The sequence below is a fragment of the Myripristis murdjan genome, chromosome 24 (genome assembly GCF_902150065.1).
Source record: "Myripristis murdjan chromosome 24, fMyrMur1.1, whole genome shotgun sequence".
Lineage (NCBI taxonomy): Eukaryota > Metazoa > Chordata > Actinopteri > Holocentriformes > Holocentridae > Myripristis > Myripristis murdjan.
In genome coordinates this window covers 13,785,711-13,806,119 of record NC_044003.1, presented here as the reverse complement: position 1 = coordinate 13,806,119, position 20,409 = coordinate 13,785,711, and the positions used below count along the sequence as shown (strand labels likewise).

The window sequence follows — 20,409 nt, the reverse complement described above, 5'->3', positions numbered from 1 at the left end:
CAACAGGAGGACGAGGAGAGAGGCGGGAAGGACAGGCGCTGTTAGAGTGACAGACGCTAATGCTGTGTTCACACTCTATGCCGATGATCACTTGTTTTCAGTAGAGCGACCCATACAGTACAATCACAGAGGTCATTTGTTGTATACTGTTGCATGGCGGTTCATGCAATACTAACAGGGTTAAAACGTATTACCTTTATCAATTAGCTGGACAAAGAGTTACATCATCAGTTGTCTGTACTTGATACAGTTATTTTTTTACAGTGATGTGTAAGATAGCTAATTTAGGGCAAAGATCTAACAGAAACATTTTTTCTTTTCTTTTCTTTTCTTTGCTTTGCTTTTTTTCCTTTTCCTTTGCTTTTTGTTGAGAACAATGTTCAAAAAAGCACATTGTTTCACCTGCGTGTTTCATTGTCTCACCTGAAAAATTAAACAGTTTACGGTTTATTAATCCTTATTGTCGCCAGACGTGTCTCAATACATAATAGTTTGGCTTTTTATTAGTCCACCATGTGAACACAGCATAGGTAGCACACAAAAGAAGAACACAAAGTAGAGCAGTGAGCAGCAGAAGAGCAGCAGCAAAGATGAGAGAGGAGTGGGCGTTCCTGTTGGGGTCAAAAATACTGTCAGAACAGATTACAGGGAGAAACAACAAATACAGGAACTTCTACACGAGGGAAGGATGAAGGAAGGGACATTATAAAGTAAACAAACAAACAATCAAAAAACACACAGATGACAGAAATCTTCTAGAGACACATGTATAGATGGTCATATAGAGTGATAAGAATATGCAAAGCACAGTAGAAGAGGACAGGGAGGAGGGACGATGCAGGTGGAGTGAGCTGTGGACTAACCTATTGTTTAAATAATAGCCTTTATCTAATACATACACCATTATTATTATTATTTAATACATACACCATAAAAAATGACATTATTATTATTATTATTATTATTATTATTATTATTAAGTTATTATTAAAACGATACTGGTGGTGAACCTAACATTTTATTGTTGTGCATTTTATTGGTCACACATTTCGGTATCACTTTATTTGCATAGTCCAGCATTATTCAAATTAGCATCAATTTTATATCAAATGTGCATCATAGCATTAACGTAACATGACTGATAGAAAACTGGTAGGCCAGCGGAAAGTCTATTGATATTAAAGATAATTATTTACAAGACAGGCTGATATGAAGTTACATATATACTGACTCAATTGTGAAACCCAGCTGATACAAAGTTGATATGACAAATATTGCACTGTCCAAATAAAGTGTGACATAAAATATATTTTTGTTGTTCGTTATACATCGACAATGTGATGTCTCACACATATAAATAAACACAGATTCAACCTATTTCTGTGCATGTATTCCACTTTTTACTGAAAGCAACAAGTTTATGGCACTTCTCAGGGGTTTGTCAAAAGGCAAAAAAAAATATTTTGAGGCAAGATGAGTCACAGTAGTCTAACATGAGTGTATGCTTAACATTAAGTTCAAAACAACAGAGTGCTTTGCCCCTAGACTCCTCGAGGCCTTGAGGCACAAAGTTAATCAATTTCCCAGCCCAACACTTGTCATTCATCTTGATGAGCTGTCTGCCTCGAAAAAGCATCTAGCCCAAGGTAACAGGCACTGGAGACAGAGACAATCTGTAGTGCCAAAAAAAAAAAAAAAAAAAAAGGAACGCTGATGTTCAGTGTTTTTGAACAGGCCTCGTCTTCTGCAAGTTTGCGAGTTATAGGTTTAAGGTCATATTATTCAGCTGTAATGATTTTGTTTTCAAATATACTTCCGTTATTGAAAACTGTCACCTGACATTTTACAAATAAAAGTACAATCATGAGCTGAAACTGAACACTGGTGGAGCAAGCATCACTCAGTATGTGCTGAGAGAGGACCATGTCATTAGTATTGTTTTGTTTTTACACACATTTGCTTTGCCTGAAACATGTGAACATATAATTATTTGAAAAAAAGGAAATTTTACTGATGTGAAATTATCAATACCAGGTAACAAAACTAAATATTGATATGAACTATCCCCAACAAATTACTACTACAAAATACCGCCATTGCTTGAATACTAAGTAGAGCATAGAAGTGATATCTGAACCGAACATCACATCAAAATACGATGATGTAATGATGACAATACACAATATACATCTCTACACAGTCTTCTGTTCCTGTTCAGTGTTTTTCCCAGTTTTTTTCTCTCTTTTTGTCATCATCAAACACAAAGTCCAGCTGTCATCACAAACATCACAATCAAAATCATCACAAACAACAGACTAAGCACTCGAAGGCCTCAGAAAACACTGACTTGCAAGTGACAGGGGGGACAAAAAATAACAAGAGAAAATGAGAGATGTGTGTGTTGCTCTTGAAGAAGAAGAGCCCATTCTGAAACAAAGGCTGTGACAACAGAACGTCCTCCAAAACACAGCAGACAAGAGAGAGTGTCAGCATTTCCTCCAAGTCTGCCATTTAGATAGTCTCCAAAAGGGCGTTTTCACACTGACAGAAAGCTGAAGGTCTGCAGAGTTTGGAGGAGATGCACTCCTAGCATGCATTGCAAGTACAATAGCTGTGCAGGCATTAAGGCTCTTCCACACGGCCCTAAAAAACTCCAGCATCCCCTCACCTCCTACAGTTTGCAGAGAGAGCAGGGAATACAGCCTTTTAATTAAAAAGGTTTTTAATTTTTGTAAAACAAAGATCTGTTGATCACAAATCTTTATTTGTCTACTACAGTTTGCAGTTAGGTTAGAATAAGAAAGTTTGGAAAAATAATTAATTTGTCTGGTCACATTGTCACAGCAACAAACTGCTGCAGAAACACAGCTAATCTTTACAAAACGTTTTAAAGGCCTTAAAGTGCTGCTTTTGAGATTAGACATCAAAAAGGCCCGATACTTTCTAGATCCCTTAACTAAAAAGCAGTGGACTTTTCTGATTTGAGCTGAGCCAAGGCCTCTGTGCTCTTTGTAAGGGAAGCTGTAACATTTCCGTATTCTACTCTGATAGAATTTGAATGAAGCTTCAAAGAAACAATGCCCAGCAAAGCTACAAAAAGCAATATCTTTGACACACAGGATGTAATGGCTGGTTGTAATGAGGCAATGCTGCTACAATCATTGTAACCACTCAATCAATAATTGGCAAAGTTTTCTTCCTCTGTAGCTCCTATTCGCTGTCCAATTTCCAAGACCTCCAACTGTGTCCCTGAAAAAAAAAACTGAAAGATGAGGATGACTGACAAGCGCCTGTCCTTACCCGAGAGGGTCTTGTAGTCCATCAGATCAAACATGATGATAAAAACACAAGACCAGGTGATGATGAGGGCCAGCACCAGGATCCAGGCCAGCGGGGAGCTGAACGTGGAATAGAGGTCATCCGTAAATGTTTTCTTGGACATTCGTGCAGGCAGCGACCCAACACCTCCGTTCTTACTGTCGATGACCATGGTGGTGGTGGTGGTGGAGGAACGCACTGAGGAGAGAGTCACGAGAGCAGGTGGTCAGACACAGAAACTATGATTTTCAACAGAACCAGGCAGGTGGGTCGATCACTGAGGGGGAAGTGGGTATATGAATCTATATATTTCATAATTTGGCTGATAGGTGGGGATACTTTACATTCTCAGAAAAAAAGATGTGTCTATACTCCATATCTCTCCCTATATACTCTCTACTTCACCACTGAACATGTTATATTTTATCATAACAATTATACCCCTGTGACATGTGTGCATACTCTTGGTTATGTAAAAATATGTGTTTTTGTTTATGTTTATGATCTGCATGCCAGCATGGGAGATTATGGTTATTTGAGTGTGTTCAACCAGACCTGTGTAATCAAATCTGCTCTTTTAATATTAACATTAACATACTACTGTACTGTATTTCTCAATAATTTGTTGCTATGAAATTACATTAGATGGCAGAGCTGTATTAGTACTAGTACTACTACTACTATTACATTTAATTTAAATTAATTTAATTTTATATTATTTTATTTTATGTCATGTCATGTCATGTCATGTCATGTCATTTTATGTTGTGGTTTTTTGTTTTTTTTTTCATCTTATTCTTTTGTTTTGAGGAAGATGGGGTCATCAGGGCTCCTCTTGGGTGTGTTGGATCCTGTGGTGTTTGTCTTTCACAGGCATTCACAGGTAGTGTAGCATTAAAATGTCTTTATTGCATTGTGGGCACTGTTAAACACATTAAAATCATAAAGGCAGCCTGCTGGGGCCTGTGGATACTGACACTGACATTTTAAAAGAGAATTCTTATAATAATAATGAACTTTTTTTGTATTGCACTTTCCATCCAAGAAATGTAGCTCAAAGTGCTTTTCAAAATTACATGCACCAAGTGCGTCACATGCAAATTCACATAGAATTAACATAAAAACAGGCACTGGATGCTGCAGGTAATATAACAGCAGATGGAAAATCAGCATGCTCCCTGCTGGAAGATGTAAATCCTCCAGACTTGAGAAGTATTTAGTCCTGACATTCAGCACCTGACATTATTCATTATTTCCTTTGCCAGTGGGCTGTCACTCTTGTGTCTTTCCATGGTTTTCAATACTGTATCCTCAGTCAACAACAATGAGGAACAAATAAAAATCTCTTACACTATTGTCGCAAAAACAGAATACAATATAATGCAATCCTTGTACATATTGTTTTTGTTTAATCATGTACACCATGTCACCATCTTCAAGTTAAAACAAGATGCATGATTATTTATGAATATTTTTGTAACATAACCTTAAAATCTGTTGCAGTGCAGTTGTTAATGTCACTGTGTGTGTGTGTGTGTGTGTGTGTGTGTGTGTGTGTGTGCGTGTGCGTGCGTGCGTGCATGTTTGGGGGGCTCAGCCCACCTGTTGAGTCTCTTCAGCTCCCTGTTGGCAGCAACGGAGTTACTCTGTTACTGCTGACTCAGGCAGCTTAGCAACACACACACACACACACACACACACACACACACACACATACACACTAACGATATCTGTTTCCTAAAACATATGCATCTCATACCGGTCTCCTGACTTTGTGTATGTGTGCAGTTAAAAAATATGACTGTTATGATTGTTACATACATGTTGCAGCAGCCATGTGTTTTTACTTAATTGGTTTACTTATTTACTGTAAGTTAACTGGACTGTTGAGAAAAAAATGAATTTGAATGAATCCTTCCTATGTAATGTTAAAGGAACAAGAGGTCAGAAGTGTTTAGTGTTTTAAAAATGCAAGACCGTACTGATTTTTCTGTTGGTCCACTTCTTTAAAAACTGTAAAAACATCTTTATCTATAAATGCAGGTAAATCCATGTGCCATTCTTCCTTTATTAATGGTCTCTGTTAGATGCATGACAGGCTAACACAAACCCATACTGTAGCTGGATGGATGTACACACAGAGGGCTCTAGTTTCCCGGCGCAGCGCGGGGTGGCGCAGTAAGGCAAACCCCGCGCAGAGCTAGTTTCGACCGGCAAAACGGCAGAGGCGGACAGTGTCCAAGTTTCGCAGGTGGAGGTTCGCCGAGATGGGAGTGCCGGCGCAGCGGGGGGAGGTGCCGACAGATTCGGCTTGGCGCAGTGACAGTTTCGTGCCAAAAGGCTTCGCCGAGGTGCGCCAAAAGCTCGCCATCTGAAACCACGTCTACTTTCAGCGCAAGGCGGAGCGGAGCCGGCGCAGTGGAAGTTTGGCTGCCTGGCGCACATCACCAAAACCTCACGATCAGCACAAACGGTGCCAATCTCCTTTGATCTGACATCAGCTGTGACGGGACAGTTGATATGGAGATATATGTATGTGCTGATTGTGATCGTAGCATTGAATAGTGTTTTTTTCGGTATTTATTGCATCGTTCATGTGCCTGACATTCCGGAAGCCTGCCTGTGAGGTTTTGGTGACGTGTCCGCACTGCTCGCCGGTCTCCGCTCCGCGCCTGTCTCCTGAGCTCCGCTCTGCCTGCAGCAATAGACCTCCATGCCAGCTGTGTAAACTTTCATTACGCCTTCGCGCAGCGCATTTTAAAGGCAAGGACAGGGGCTCATTTGATTGGTTACATGTGAATCGGCTGTGTCAAACCCACTCCACGCCTTCTCTCCTCCCTTGCGCCGGTAGGAGGGACGGCGGAGTACTTGCGCCACCGAGAACGGCGTGCCAAACTAGAAACTAGAGCCCAGACAGTGGTTCTCAAATGACTATGATGGGTAAATATGGGGATTTAATGTCTCAGTTACTGTAAATTCAACAGTTTCTCCACATGCTTGAACATGTTTGATATGAGCATAAGTTACGACTGAACAGTTTCAGTTCTTATGGAAAGTCCACTAAATAGCTACTTTGTATCTGACTGATCCCAAGTCCCGCCCCCAAATGCAAACCAGCCAATCGTAGTGTGTAGTAGATGTTGCCATCGGACATCTGTCTCTACACATGTGAATGAATTTTCTCTAGATATTGTGTGTTTTCAGAGGTTTATGCTGCTACGTTTAAAAAAGTTATTATTTGGATTCATAAAATGACGAAAGCAAGAGTTACTGTAACATTACAGTTAGAGGCTCTGTGAACCTGACCGGAGCCCTGCTTTGATAGCTAATTTGGCCTAGTATAGCTTTGATGACTTCTGAGAGATGTACCATAAACAGAAGAGACATGGTTGCTTTGCCCATGATATGTTTAGATTCAACAGAAAATGCTGAACGTTTTGATATGTAACATGTTTTATGTTAGACTGAAACTGTGGGAACGAACACAGGAAGAACAAACTGTAAGTTCGTTTCTGCTGGAAAAGTGAATCTTGGACATGGTAGAGATGCCTTTTCGAAGGTCACTGTCAAAAAAATCTAAAGTAGGGGGTGCTGTGACCCTGGCATAAGCTAATTAGATTCAACAGAGCATCCTGAAAATATACATATATATAACGTATATGCTTAAAATTGTGGGAACAAACACACTGAATCACTGAATGTCACTTTCAGCACGTAAAACTGGTCTCAACCAGCAACAGCAGCTAAGGATTGGTCATTTGGTGCAAATTAAAATGTTAAAATGAAAAATCTATTCATTTATAGTAAAACTGCATCTACGTGTGACTCATTAACAACCAACATTGATGAGAAACAACTGAACAGTTGTTGTTTGACACTACATGGTCTTTTTCAACACACACACAACCGGGAAGTGGAGCCACTGCCAGCCTTTGGATTCCCCACAATAAAATGCCCTTTTAATTAACTTGCTCAAGGGCATCTCGTCTCTGGTTACTGTTATTAATGAGTGTTACTGTTTTGCTTCCTCTTGCCAGGGTTTTCTGGTAGATCTGGGGACCCTACATTCATTCACTCATTCATTCACGCATTCCGTATTTATTTAAATCTTTAGGAATCACTGAGGGAGGGTATGCGCTCATTTTTAATGATGTCGAGAGTACAATTAAAAACAGAATAAACACTTGCAGACAATAATTAATGGAAAAACAAACAAACAGCAACAGACCACAGATAAAAATAGTTATATTCAAGGTTGGAGTAGTTGGTTTTAAATCGACCTGTAGGTTCAATCGTGTTAAGTTTTAATGTGTGTTCCAAGTGTGTGCAGCACAAAAGATGTGCAAGACTTCAAGCATTAAGCAATCACCTGAATGAGCCAAATAATGTATAAAGGGCCAGTTTAATAAGGAGGTGATGTAAAATGGCAAGTTATCATTAAGGGCTTTACAAAGAAATAGAAACCAATGCCTGTCACATCTTTCTGTTACAGACTAAGGCTACTGCCACCAGCGTCTTCTGCTCAAACCTGTCAGAAAGTGCCGAGTTCAAATCTGTAAATCAACCAGTAAATCAAAACAGATTTCTTAGGTAAAGATCTAGCGGCTATGTGCATTACTGAACAAAGAAAAAAAATCAGCTCATTATCTTCGCATCGTCTGCACTTTGCACGATTTTTCTATTCATTCACTTTTCCAAGAATGTCTTTATTTATAAATGGCTTGACTATCCATCCATGCACAGTTCTTCCTTTTTGGATGATCTGTCTCCAGTAGGTGCATGACATTTCTGATGTTTCTGTCAGTATCCATGGCAGCTAATCTCACAGCAGACATTAGGAGCTAGCGGCTGGTTATTCGCAGCACATGGGGATTGTAGCCATTACATTTCCTTAATTAGTCAATAGAGCTGAACTAAGCACATCAGAGACTTTTATGATGCAGCGGTTGGAGCATGGTGGCGCTGCTAAAGGGTTTGAGTCCAGCAGCCATTTCTGCAGCTAGTAAAGGTGCCCTGTATCTACTGTAATGTTCATGCTGAAACTGCAGGGTGTACATGTAGAGGACTTGAGATACAGTAAAACATATAAGTAAATGGATCACATGTCCTTAGTGCAGATATCACTTCCTCTCCATTCCACTGTGTAGATTATTAAAACATTATTTTTTGTTTGGAGACCAACTGTTTTTGTGACTGCAAATTTTCACTGAGCAGAGTCCTAATTTTGCCTTTCATCTGCTCTCTGCCTCAGAGATAGCAATGGACTCCGTCCCATTATGGACTTTCTTGATGTGTATACACTAAGAAATATTTAATGACAATTTTACAAGATAGAGGATCTGACTTGTAAATAAATATTACACAGGAGGGTTTACAAGTCCCCTGGGTTGGTTTAACCATATTCAACAACTTCCATACCTCTATTTTCAACAGCCTTTGTAATAAATTCACTCTTGAAGAAAATCAAACAAACAAAAAAACAACCAGGATTTTTTTTCTGTGCTCAGCAGCCATGCATCTCTGAACATGCATTTTAAATTAGAGTAAAACCAAATCAAAAGTCATGGCCTGTCTTTGGAAAAAGTGTTACAGTCCAGCTCATTCTCAGCTGTACCTGTGCCCTCTTAACAGAAAGAGTGACTGATTGAACTTTAAATCAGCTGATAATGTTGTATGTAGCAGGCAGCAATGTTGATGTGGGCTGGTCATGCAGCACTGTCATCACAGGGGCCTCAGAGCTGCACAGCAAATAGCCGATACTTGATAGCGCCATATTTTTAGACACTTCCAATCATGAAATTCCTCTACACCCCAGACAGCACTGTTCAACATGAGAGAGCGCCTACGTCACGATTTGTGTACTTGTGATTAGCAAAACATCAAGGCCTAGAATAGCATCCGACCTTTCTCTGCACATTTTCAGTTTGCACACCTTTTAAAAAAGAGTCCTCTAAAGTCGTAAAGGAGTTAAATTATAGCCGTGCTTACTGAGCTGATACTGTACCTTCAACTGTCTCTGTCATGGTTTCAAAATAAAGGCTATGTTCCAACACCAACGGTTAATCCTTTATGCAGATGACGTTGCCGTGGAAACACATGCATGTACAGCTGATCCGCTTGTGAGTTTTAATCCCAGTGTTCGCTTTTCAGTTGAGCAAAATCAAGCCGACGGTGGATGCTGAGCATTTGGAGAGCCAAGTTCAGCCGCCAATAACGCTAAACTGCTCTTTCCATGCTCCACTTGCAAATCTGGGCAAAATCTTGATGGATAAGGGCGTCCCAATTACTGTGGAGTGGTCCGGAAAGCTGACTTCAGTCCCAGTCGGTGGGGGGTGGGTAGACAGACAGACCAAGTTAAGGTGGTAACACTCAGTCAGTGTCTTTGCCCTTTGCCTGGCTGGGGCTGTGGCGGTGGAGGGAGCAGCCTAAAAGTTTTCCTCTGGCCCTGATAGAATTAGATCGGCCACAGGGAGCGAGGGAGGAGGGAGGAGAAGAGAGGGATAGAAAGAGGGAAGAGAGAGAGAGAGAGAGAAAGAGAGCTTCAACGTAACTTGATCCCACCGGCCACTGTGAAGTGGCTTGATTCATGAAGTTACACTATCATTACAGCTGCACACCAAAAACTCTTATTCATTTGTTTTTTTCCCCAAAAAACTTTAGAATAATACCTGATGTAATTGCACTGCAACAGAAGTGTTTGGACCTAATTAGGCACAATCACATTCACACTTCTGTCCGTGTCACAGGCCTCGGGTTATTCTTAGACCTGCTCGATACCACCGGCACTTTGCTTTGCCTTTTTAGGCCAGGGGTGTGACCTTACACTCCCATTCCCTTCCTATACCCATACCGCCCTACAGAGCCCCCCCTACACACACACACACACTCACTCTCTCTCTCTCACACACACACACACACACACACTGCAGACCTCCACTGGTCAGTACAGAGCTATCATCACGCCAGGAGAGAGGGAGAGGGACAATCCAAATGGCTTAAGCGCACTTCTCTTCTAAACAGCTTACTAACACATCTTATACACACACAGCATGCAGTTGGTAGAACAATAAATATCTAAAAATATATATTAAAAACACTGATTAGAAAATTAAATAGCACAGGAGTCTTTGTTCAACTCTGTACTAGGTGGTGTTTGTCTCTCTGCCCCTGGTGGTAAACTTCCACTTGCCACCATTTTTTTCCTTTTTGCCAGTGCAGCTTTCCTGTGTTATTGTGATTTTCCAGACTGCTTTCCTTAGACAAACCAAGAGCAGCACTGACAAAGACTTAAAAATTAGTCTGACTCATTTAAATGTCACATAAATTCAAAAGCAGGAACTTTTCCGTTTATGTCTGTAGGCCTTTTGCTCCCATTTCAGTGTAGGATCAATACAGTATATACACTATTGTGTTGTGTTAAGGTGCCAGCAGTAGCGAAAAGGAAAAAAAAAGTCAAGGCTGTGAGATACTAACACTGACAGGGCCTGGAGTGCAACAACCACACAGGCTGCAGAAAATGTCTGTAGAGCCAGCAGAATGAATGTCGTTACTGACCTGTGATGATGTGCCCAGTCCAGACTTTTTGAATCTAGATCCTCCTCAGTGGAATGACAGCAAGAAATGGGAGGACAAAGCTAATGAATGGATGATGAAGCTCGATGCAGAGCAGTGCAGATGCAAGGAAAGAGTCTTACCTTTTTTTCAGTTCACTCCCTCCCAGCCTAATGGTTTCTCAGGGCTGTGGGCGAAGCACTATGGATGTGATGGACACTGCCATCAATCTGCAATTCTCTCGCTGATGTAGACATTAAAGGGGCACTTCACCCATTTGTCCATCAGAACTCATGTTTTCTTGATTGCAACTGATACCAATGAATCCATTTGGACTATGATCTTGAGTTGCCGAATTGCAGTTTGCCCGCTGCTTTTCTCAGGGAAAATTTTATCACCTTTTTATACAGACATGGCATAAATTCCTTGAATGTATCACAGTGTTATCAAACTTCTCTAAATTATACGAGGATAGGATGCTTTTCTGAAAACCAAATACATTGTGTGCCTTTTAGTTATCACTGATTGGAGGTCATACTTTATGTATTTTTTATTAAAGGCACTATTATGTAACTTAAAAACTGGGTTTCATGAATAAATCAACATGTAGAATAATATTTATTATCGGAATGAAGCAGTATAGTGTTACTGAACTAAGTTACACCCAGACAGTGACGCCCCCTATTTTTTTAACATAATGCAATTAATGCATATGGACACACAGTTTTCCCCACTGAACAATACTGCATAATCATATTCCTTCATAGTTAAGATGAACAGCCCAGTCTGTGATCTGAAAATAAACAACTGGGTTGCCCCACCTACAAGAGCAACAGTTATGAATGGAGACATATTTTTATAGATGAGTGACAGCTCTTAAAGCAAAGAGTAAAAGTAGACAGGACATAAAAATCTTCCTACATTTTTGTTGTTTTTCCAGAATATTTCTATTGAGACATTTCAAGGCTGAATCATTTGAAAGCAAAAGTGGAATATTTGTCAGGAAAAAATAAGTTCTCAGTGTTCAAATTCTGTTATTCTCTCTTCAACGTCATTTTAGCGCATTTTCAAATATTAACGTTACACACAGCTTCGCATTTTTCTTCACATTTTCTGCTGATAATGCTTATAGCACGTTTGCCTAAGGGCTCTGTGAATACACAAAATCTTCAATAATCATGAACTTAATTAACAGAAGCCAGCTGCTATGTGGCTGGCCAGCTTATGTTGTTTGCTACTTGGCTAAGAGTAATGAGCAGCTGAACTAACACTGTCTTGTGTCTTCATCGTGCTGCACTCTCTTTCTGCCAGCTTTAGTTTTGTTTAGTTGCACATGAAGATACAAGTCCATTCAACATAATAGAGACTAATTACAGAAGTGGTCTTTGCAGCAATATTTGAGCAAAAATATGTGTGTGTAGGAAATACTCAGCACACGACTGGTTACCAGAGACGTCGATTACACTGCATGATGAGTGTGTGCTGTAAAATCGTAAAATTACAGAGCCAGTTTTTTCCATTTTCCAGAAATGGCTATTGTTTTTGGAATCCAAGTTTACTATGAAGGCTTGTATGAGAGGCTTTCTTTGTCGAAGTTTATCTATGTCTTAGCTTTAGCAGTGACAATGTTGACTTCACCACTCTGTCTCTGGGTGAGACAGAGTGTTTTTTTTTTTTTTTGTACGGTGTGGTGGAAATGACAGTGATCCCAGGGGATAAGTGATCTTTTATTGAAAAAAAAAAAGAAAATACAAACATATTGCAAAAAATATGATATATTTTATTAATTTGCATCCAGATTCTACACTTATTAAACACTTTACTTAAAATTAACCAGGACTGAGTAAGTGTGGCCTGGAGACAAGGTCATACTAAAATTGCCCAAAATGCCTGTAAACACATGCAAAAAAAAAAAAAAAAAGGTGTTAAGAATCACCCTTAAATCATTTGACATGTGTTATCAACACCCATGTCACATACTGATAAGGTGTTTGCAGAATGTGCAGGTGAATTCCCTCCACTGTCACTTAAACAGTTGCAGTTTAATAGATTACCTTATTACCATATTACATGCACACTCCAGCATTTTAAGGAAATACTTTACAAAGACCAACTCAGAGTCGGTCATTACAATGTATGCTGTGTATATGTAGTAAGATGAAGATATTTACATTAATTACTGACCATCATTATGCTGGTTACCTTAATTATGAGTTGATTACATGAGCATAGGCATAAGCTTGATTACAGTTTAGCATGCATAACTACCATCCAGCATCTAAGCATGGTTACATTTGAGCCTATGTTAAATAAGGCCAAGGTATATGTATGTATTAATGCATATGCTTTACTGCCAATGGTCATATGTTGCAAGATTCTTTGTGCCAAGTTCTCCTCTCGTCATTTTTTTTTCATCACTCTGCCCCCCGACTTAGAAGTCAGGGTCCAAACCAGGGTTCCTTCAGTGAGCATCCTCAGGGACAGTCCTAAACCGAAACAGCCACAATTTACACAGAGAGAGAGAGAGAGAGAGAGAGAGAGAGAGAGAGAGAGAGAGAGAGAGAGAGAGAGAGAGAGAGAGAGAAATTAAATATCAGTTCAGAAACTTTAACAGTGGATGCCACTGTTCCTCAAGTACTGTATTTGAGAAATCTATATCTACAACATTTCAAATAAATTGCAGAAATGCATACATCAGTCACAAGAGTAAAACAGGGGACGAGAGAGCTGTTTACTTTCTGACCTCCTTGGCTGCTCAGAAACTATTTGTCTGCCTCCAGTAGCCTGTTATACTGGGAATGGAGCAGCTGTGGTTACATTAGCAGGAATATCAAATAGGCCAAGTGTAGCTGCCTGAAAGGAGGTGTGTTTGTGTAATACCTCAGTTTGAGCCTTCTCTTTAAGTTCTTCAGTTTTTCAGTATCAATATCGGCTTTCGTGATATTTTTTTTTTTTATTGCTGTATCGTTGCATGGACACTTCTACTACAACCTCTACACTGAAAAATTACATCATGAAGTGCCATGAAACTGGCAGAAGCAATAAAAACTGTGGAGGCCACAGTTTAATACACTGATGGGGAAGCCTGTCAGATTTGACTAGTGTGAAGCAGAAATGAGTGAAAGGAGGTTTGTGTAATACCTCTCTGGATCACTTCCAGAATTTACTCCGTCTTCCATCCTTTAATTTGACTGTCTTCCTAATTTTTTTGAGTGCCATGTTGTTGCGTGGACACTTCAACAGCCCTTTGGTTTCATAGAACAGGCAGTCCACGGCCAAAATGACATCATTTCTGTCTACTATTCTACTGCTATCAGGTACGCAGAGGTCTGGATTGAAGGTGTGATGTAGGACCACCAGAACCACAGGTTTACCACCTTAAAAACATAAAGGAAACAGAAAGGAGAACAAAACAATGCACTTGTTGAACAATGGCCACTATATTGTAATTCTGGAAATAAATAAATGAATTCATGAATTAACAAAATTTGATCAGGGTTGCTAACAATGCAAATTAGTGAAAATGTCCTGATTTACCATAACTTTATGCACAATACCTGGTAGGCCTTCTGCTTCCAGCGCGGACATGGCTGACATGATATCAGTCTTAACTCGAGAGATAACTGGACAGAACATCAGGATGAAATCATACGTCTCCTCCCTGTGCTTCACCTTTTTCAGGTGTTTTTTACAGAGGGACGTTTCAATCTTCTTGACAGCATCCAAACTGCTGTCAGGAGGGAAACTGAGAAACCTTTTCATTTTCTTCGCTGCAATGACACAAAAAAGCTCACAGTAATGCCTCACTTTTGTATCTTTTTGTCTAATCTGAAAACAAGGTAAACCTGAGATTTAATCCAACAAATTCTGGACCATAATATCAGCATCATCCTAATGACTGTTAACCCCACCATCAGGTAAACCTTCAGTGTGTATGTAATGTGATAACTTCAAAGATTTTTTTTATTTAAATCTTCTCAAATTTGCTGTGCACATCACATTCTTTACCACTATGCAGTTGTTCTCGTTTTTCATTTTGCAGTAGTTCACCCCCTGTAAGATATATTTGGGCTGATGCCGGCATCACTAGCCAGTTCCCCTGAGGGAGTGCCTTTTAATGAAAAAAAAAAAAAAAAAAAACAAAAAAAAAAAAACACTTCTTTATTAGTGTATTCCATGACAACTTCTTATAGATGACCAGAGAAACCAACTTTTATTTTGGCGCTCAAATTTGTTTTATGCAAAAATGCACTAGGAGCACCAAATGTCATGTAGCTAAACATAAGCAACCCAACAAACAAAGGCACTGAGTACTGGCCAATCAGAGGCAGAGTAGGGCATGTCATGACTTCACCATCCTATGGGGAAAAAAGGCATCCCATAGATGTCATTTTTGCCTGGAGCATTTGTATTAAAAATGTAAAGTAGCCTAATTTATTGCGTTTTGTAATCTGTGCTTTAGATTAGGTGCTACACAATAGTTCACTAACGATTAATAAATTATTATGTAAATACTTTGGTTTCAGATTGTTACATGATTTATAAACCCACTGATGAAACAAACTCAAGTTTCATGTGACTAATGCAAAATTTAAATAAAAAATGCACACAAGCTTAAACTTTTAACAATAAAGCAATGATAATTTGGATATGTTTATCATCTCTGCCACCAAAGAAGGTAGTCACTTTTGTTAGTTGTTTGTTTGTTTGTTTGTTTATTAGCAAGGGAACTCAGGATCTCTGTCTGTAGTCTGGCATTTGCTAAAAACTTTTGGAGGAATGTGTTAAACAACAGAGAGGCATGGCCAGCACTGAATTACTTTTTGTGAATGTATCAGTCTAATGAGAATTTAGTGTTAAACTGGAAAGATGTTTTACAGAGTCAGTCATGAACTATGTTCCCCATTCATTAGATATTATAAGTGCCATATTTACTCCACCTAATTGTTAAATCTTAATGATAATCCTACCTTTAGCTCGATCAGTGGGGCGCTCTTCTGTTGTCACAATGCCTTCATTAGAGACACGTGGTTCCCTTTCCCTTTTAACCTTTTCATCTGAACGGCTTTTCTGAAATAAAGAGCATCAGTTTGCAGTGAGTGTATTTTTTAGCAAGAATATAAAGAGTACAACTTCTACACAGAAAAATGATAACATCATGAAACTGACAGAAGCAATAAAAACTGTGGAGGGCACAGTTTAATACACTGATGTGGAAGCCTGTCAGACTTGACTAGTGTGAAGCACAAATGAGTGAAAGGAGGTCTGTGTAATACCTTTCTGAATATCTTGATCTGTAATTTCTGCACTCCATCCTTTGATTTGACTGTCTTCCTAATTTTTGTGAGTGCCATTTTGTTGCGTGGACACTTCAACAGTCCTTTGGTTTCATAGAACAGGCAGTCCACGGCCACAATGACATCATTTCTGTCTACTATTCTACTGCTATCAGGTACACAGAGGTCAGGATCGAAGGTGTGATGTAGGACCACCAGAACCACGGGTTTACCACCTTAAAAACATAAAGGAGGATTAAGGATTTTATTACGATTACTAACAAGGCAAATCAGTGAAAATGTCCTTGTTTACCCTAAGTAGTTATGCACAATACCTGGTAGGCCTTCTGCTTCCAGCGCGGACATGGCTGACATGATATCAGTCTTAACTCGAGAGATAACTGGACAGAACATCAGGATGAAATCATAAGTTTCCCCCCTGTGCTTCACCTTTTTCAGGTGTTTTTTACAGAGGGACGTTTCAATCTTCTTGACAGCATCCAAACTGCTGTCCGGAGGGAAACTGAGAAACTTCCTCATTTTCCACCCTGCAACAGCACAACAAAGTGTAGTGAGGAACCTAATGTGCCAAATCCTAATCACCCACATGGTGGCTCTTAAATGGGAATACCTTAATCAAATCAAAGACTTACATCAAACATCCCAAACCTGATGGAGGAATTTTTTGAATTATTGTTTTATATTATTATCAGCTCTACACTTAAATTTAGAGCAACAAACTGTTAATTAACTGGTCAAGAATGTGTCAGGGTTTCCTACATGTAATTGATCGTGGCGCACCGCCACGGCTAAATAAAAGCCGCCACGGCTTGGGAATGATGTTTTTTTTTTTTTTTTTTTTTCGGGTGTTAACACAATTTAAAGTATATTGTATGAATGACCTGTGAAAACGACCCTACATACACACATAGCATATATTTGCGCACATATACTTACTATGATCAGAGTTTTAAATGATAAATTAAATATCACGACATGTTACACTACGCCGCAATTAATTTTATTTTGAAAACGCACCGGAGTTATCACCCACCTGCTTTGTGCTACTGCTGTGTGCTCAAGAGTGGAGGCGGTAAAAAGCAGAGGGAGAGAACAGGGCAAGAGCAAGGTACCTAAGCAAGATTAAGTTTAATCCATTTTTTGTTCAAGCCTGTGAAAACGACCCTAATGTTATTAATGTTAACACTGCATTGCGACCGACAGTAGGGCTGGGCGATATGGACCAAAAGTCATATCCTAATATATTTTGGCTCAATATCGATTTAAGATATATATCCCGATTTTTTTTTCCTTAAAGTGAGAGCAAATGTTCAGTCATAGTCAAAGCCAAATATGACATGACGGGCTGGAGCTTTTTCGGGTTGTGGATGGCTTGCGGCTGGGGCTTCTGCAGTGTTCCTGCTAGTAGGGAGTTTAAGCAAAGGCGGATTGTGCGGCGGCTACTGCAACCGGAAATGGCTCTCACCCGACGCTCTTGCCGTAGCTGTCAAATCCACAGTAGTCATTAAGCAAACTACCGCGACAGCGGCAGCGTTTTCCTCAGCGTCAACGCTGTGCAGTTTTATTAATTAAAAGTGTTACACTCATAGTGAGTGTGAATAGTTTTTTTGCTATTCAAATGTATTGTCATTATGCCAAGTGCAGGTAGAAAGCAAAACGGAAAGATGTGTGCATTTCGGACAATAATTTAAAGATTTAATAATAATAATAATAATAATAATATATTAATAATAATAATTAATTATTTACAATTAAGCACACATCTGATCGGAGTGTGAAGGGATCAGTGCGTGACCTGCATGACGTGCAAGAACACATTTAATTTCAGAAATATGAGGAAAACTATTTAACTGACACGCCTATATCACGCGTTGTAGCGACAACGTGAGAATGATCCTTTCGCCGTTGTAGATCAGGCTACTACGGCAGACAACGCCGGCGCGACGGCTGAAGTCTCGATCAGCAGAGCGCAGATCCATTTCCGGTTGCCGTAGCCGCCGCAAAATCCGTCGTTGCTTAAACTCCCTAGTATCTGGGGGGCAGGAGCTGCTACAGGAACGTCCTCTGGCTCAGCCCTCTCACCTGCCGTGTCTCCACTGAGAGGGCCGAGTAGGAGGAAGGTTCCTGTAAAGTTACCGGGCGGCTGAGCGACCATGACCGGGGCATCAAAATGCGTGTTGTTAAAAAAGCCTGTTGTTAGCGTTAGCTAACGTCCCTAAAAATGCCGACTAAAAAGTGTGTTGTTACTGTTAGCTAACGTTAGCTAGCACGTTAGCGTTAGCTTGGTAGTGTTGGCCGTGTTGCTAGGGACGCCCAGCGCCCGGCTGTTTGCTTTCTGTTGACACCACATCGCGCCGTGAGTAAATCCAGTCAGCACCAAGTAAACCCCAAGCCCCATCCAGGTTTGGTTTTTCTCAATTTACCAAGTTCCACTCACTTTAAATTGTATTTATGTGTAGGTGAAGACAGACCTGAGGAACAGGCTGCAGGGGGACCATCTGGCAGCATGCATGCTGCTCAGCATCAATGGGCCACCTTTGGCTGAGTTGAACTACAATAGAGCCTTAGAGCTCTTTTTCCAAAAAAAAAAAAAGAAAGATCAAGTGGTCTCAGCCAGGCTGCACACTGCCAATAATACAGTCTTGCAATATGTAGCAATGTAAATAAAGTGTGTATTGGTCCGAACCAAACTCTGTGTTTCTGTTACATTCTAACACATTCTTTGATTTTCTGAAATGCCCAGAGTTCTGGTCAAACACCTATTCTGTGTCTGGTTAATTAATACATTTTAAGTTAAATTAAAATACAAATTAAACAGTCTCCAAGAAAAACTTCCCATATGGGCACAATAAAATATATTCTATCCTATTCTATTCAATTCGGAAAAGTGATATTCAGTCTTTTTTCTGTCTTGACTGATTTTTATTTTTAAGGTCACTATCTCCACCTAAAAAGTTGGCTGCTATGTTTTCATCGTCGTCTGTGTGTCTGTCTGTCTGTTTTCTATCTCAAACAGGCTGAAATGCATATGACTACAGATGTGCATTTCTCTCAAGAAAGAGAAAGTGAGATTACAGTCACTCTATACTAAAAGTAGAGTGACTGTAACAGAGTTCAATGTTACAGTAAAAGAGGTCACTGACATATAATTATACTGCAATATGATTGAGGCCTCCTGCATAGTCACCGGACGATGCTTCAGTCTGCATCTGCATTTTCTCTTAGACTGAATTATTTGCCTTCACTTGTAAGGTTTGTATGTGAACAATACAGAATACACACAATATAGGTGCAGTGTGTATACGCTCAGGAGGTCACTGCATTTTTTATGTCGCTTCCTGTCCAACAAAACATGTAGTGTAATGAAATCATCAAGTAAGGAAGTCACTTGATTTTGACAAACGTAGCCCATAGCTTTCAGCGTTAAGTCAAAGCTGTCATCAGTTTACAATGATAAGGTGAAAATGTGGCTCACCTGACCGAGGATTTCTTTATGTTTGAAGCCAAATCAAAGCTTGTTCCTTCTTGCTTCGTCTTTCTTCCCTGGCCTGTAAATAAAATGAAGCTCTGAGTGTGAGCATGCAAATGTAAAACCCTCCCCAGCCCTCCCCAGCCCTCGACACACTTTCACTTTCTGTTTGTCAGCCAGACCTTCTCCGTGAAATCACCTGTTTTCTAAGAAGTTCAGCCTTGAGAGTCTGAGGCTATACTGCCAAAACGCTTTATCAAAACAACAACAAGTAAACCTAACTTTAGAATATGGTTAAAGTTGATGTATTGCAATTAATTTCATTCCAGAAAAGAGATCATAACAGGAACTAATTTTTAATCAAAAGAAAGTATAACTGCTCTACAAGGCCTCCAAAACTAGTTTCTTGTTTTCTCATTATCTGATGAGGATAATGTAACGGGAAACTTGCCTCCTACAAAATAACATTCTAATAAGACATTAAGGCCACTATAAATGAAAATAAATTAATTAAAAAAAAATAAATAAATAAAAAAAAAAAACAGTTGCGAAGGATATTGTCATTGGTAAAGATCATATCTATACCATTTTATCCAGATAATTTTTTAAAATAGTTTTATCAATCAAGATTAATACCGTTTCTTGTTATTCCTAGGTGTTTATTTTTCAAAAATAAATAAATAAATAAAAATAAAATATCCAAGTGCGTGGCTTTGGCGCCCTCTAGAGCTGAAAAACCATATGACATTATGGAGAGACTTACGTTGTATTAAA

At 39.5% G+C, this 20,409-nt stretch overlaps 2 protein-coding genes across 2 annotated transcripts in view; both read right to left on the bottom strand.

Moving 5' to 3' along the window:
• trdn (triadin) overlaps window positions 1-9,341 on the bottom strand; it is a 38,946-nt gene extending 29,605 nt beyond the window's left edge. Inside the window, exons 1-2 of the mRNA XM_030047845.1 lie at window positions 9,323-9,341; window positions 3,301-3,516 (exon numbers count right to left, since the gene is read on the bottom strand). Of these exons, the coding sequence (XP_029903705.1) occupies window positions 3,301-3,516; window positions 9,323-9,341 (235 nt within the window). The remainder of the gene's footprint in view (window positions 1-3,300; window positions 3,517-9,322) is intronic.
• Window positions 9,342-12,683: 3,342 nt separating this feature from the next.
• On the bottom strand, window positions 12,684-19,704 carry LOC115356248 (uncharacterized). Its single transcript, XM_030047338.1, has 7 exons — window positions 19,642-19,704; window positions 16,481-16,693; window positions 16,146-16,381; window positions 15,840-15,939; window positions 14,427-14,639; window positions 14,011-14,246; window positions 12,684-13,355 (listed from the first exon to the last, which is right to left on the bottom strand). Exons 2-6 carry the CDS (start codon window positions 16,683-16,685, stop codon window positions 14,020-14,022), a joined length of 981 nt encoding a protein of 326 aa, XP_029903198.1. The 5' UTR covers window positions 16,686-16,693; window positions 19,642-19,704; the 3' UTR covers window positions 12,684-13,355; window positions 14,011-14,019.
• Window positions 19,705-20,409: the final 705 nt, after the last annotated feature.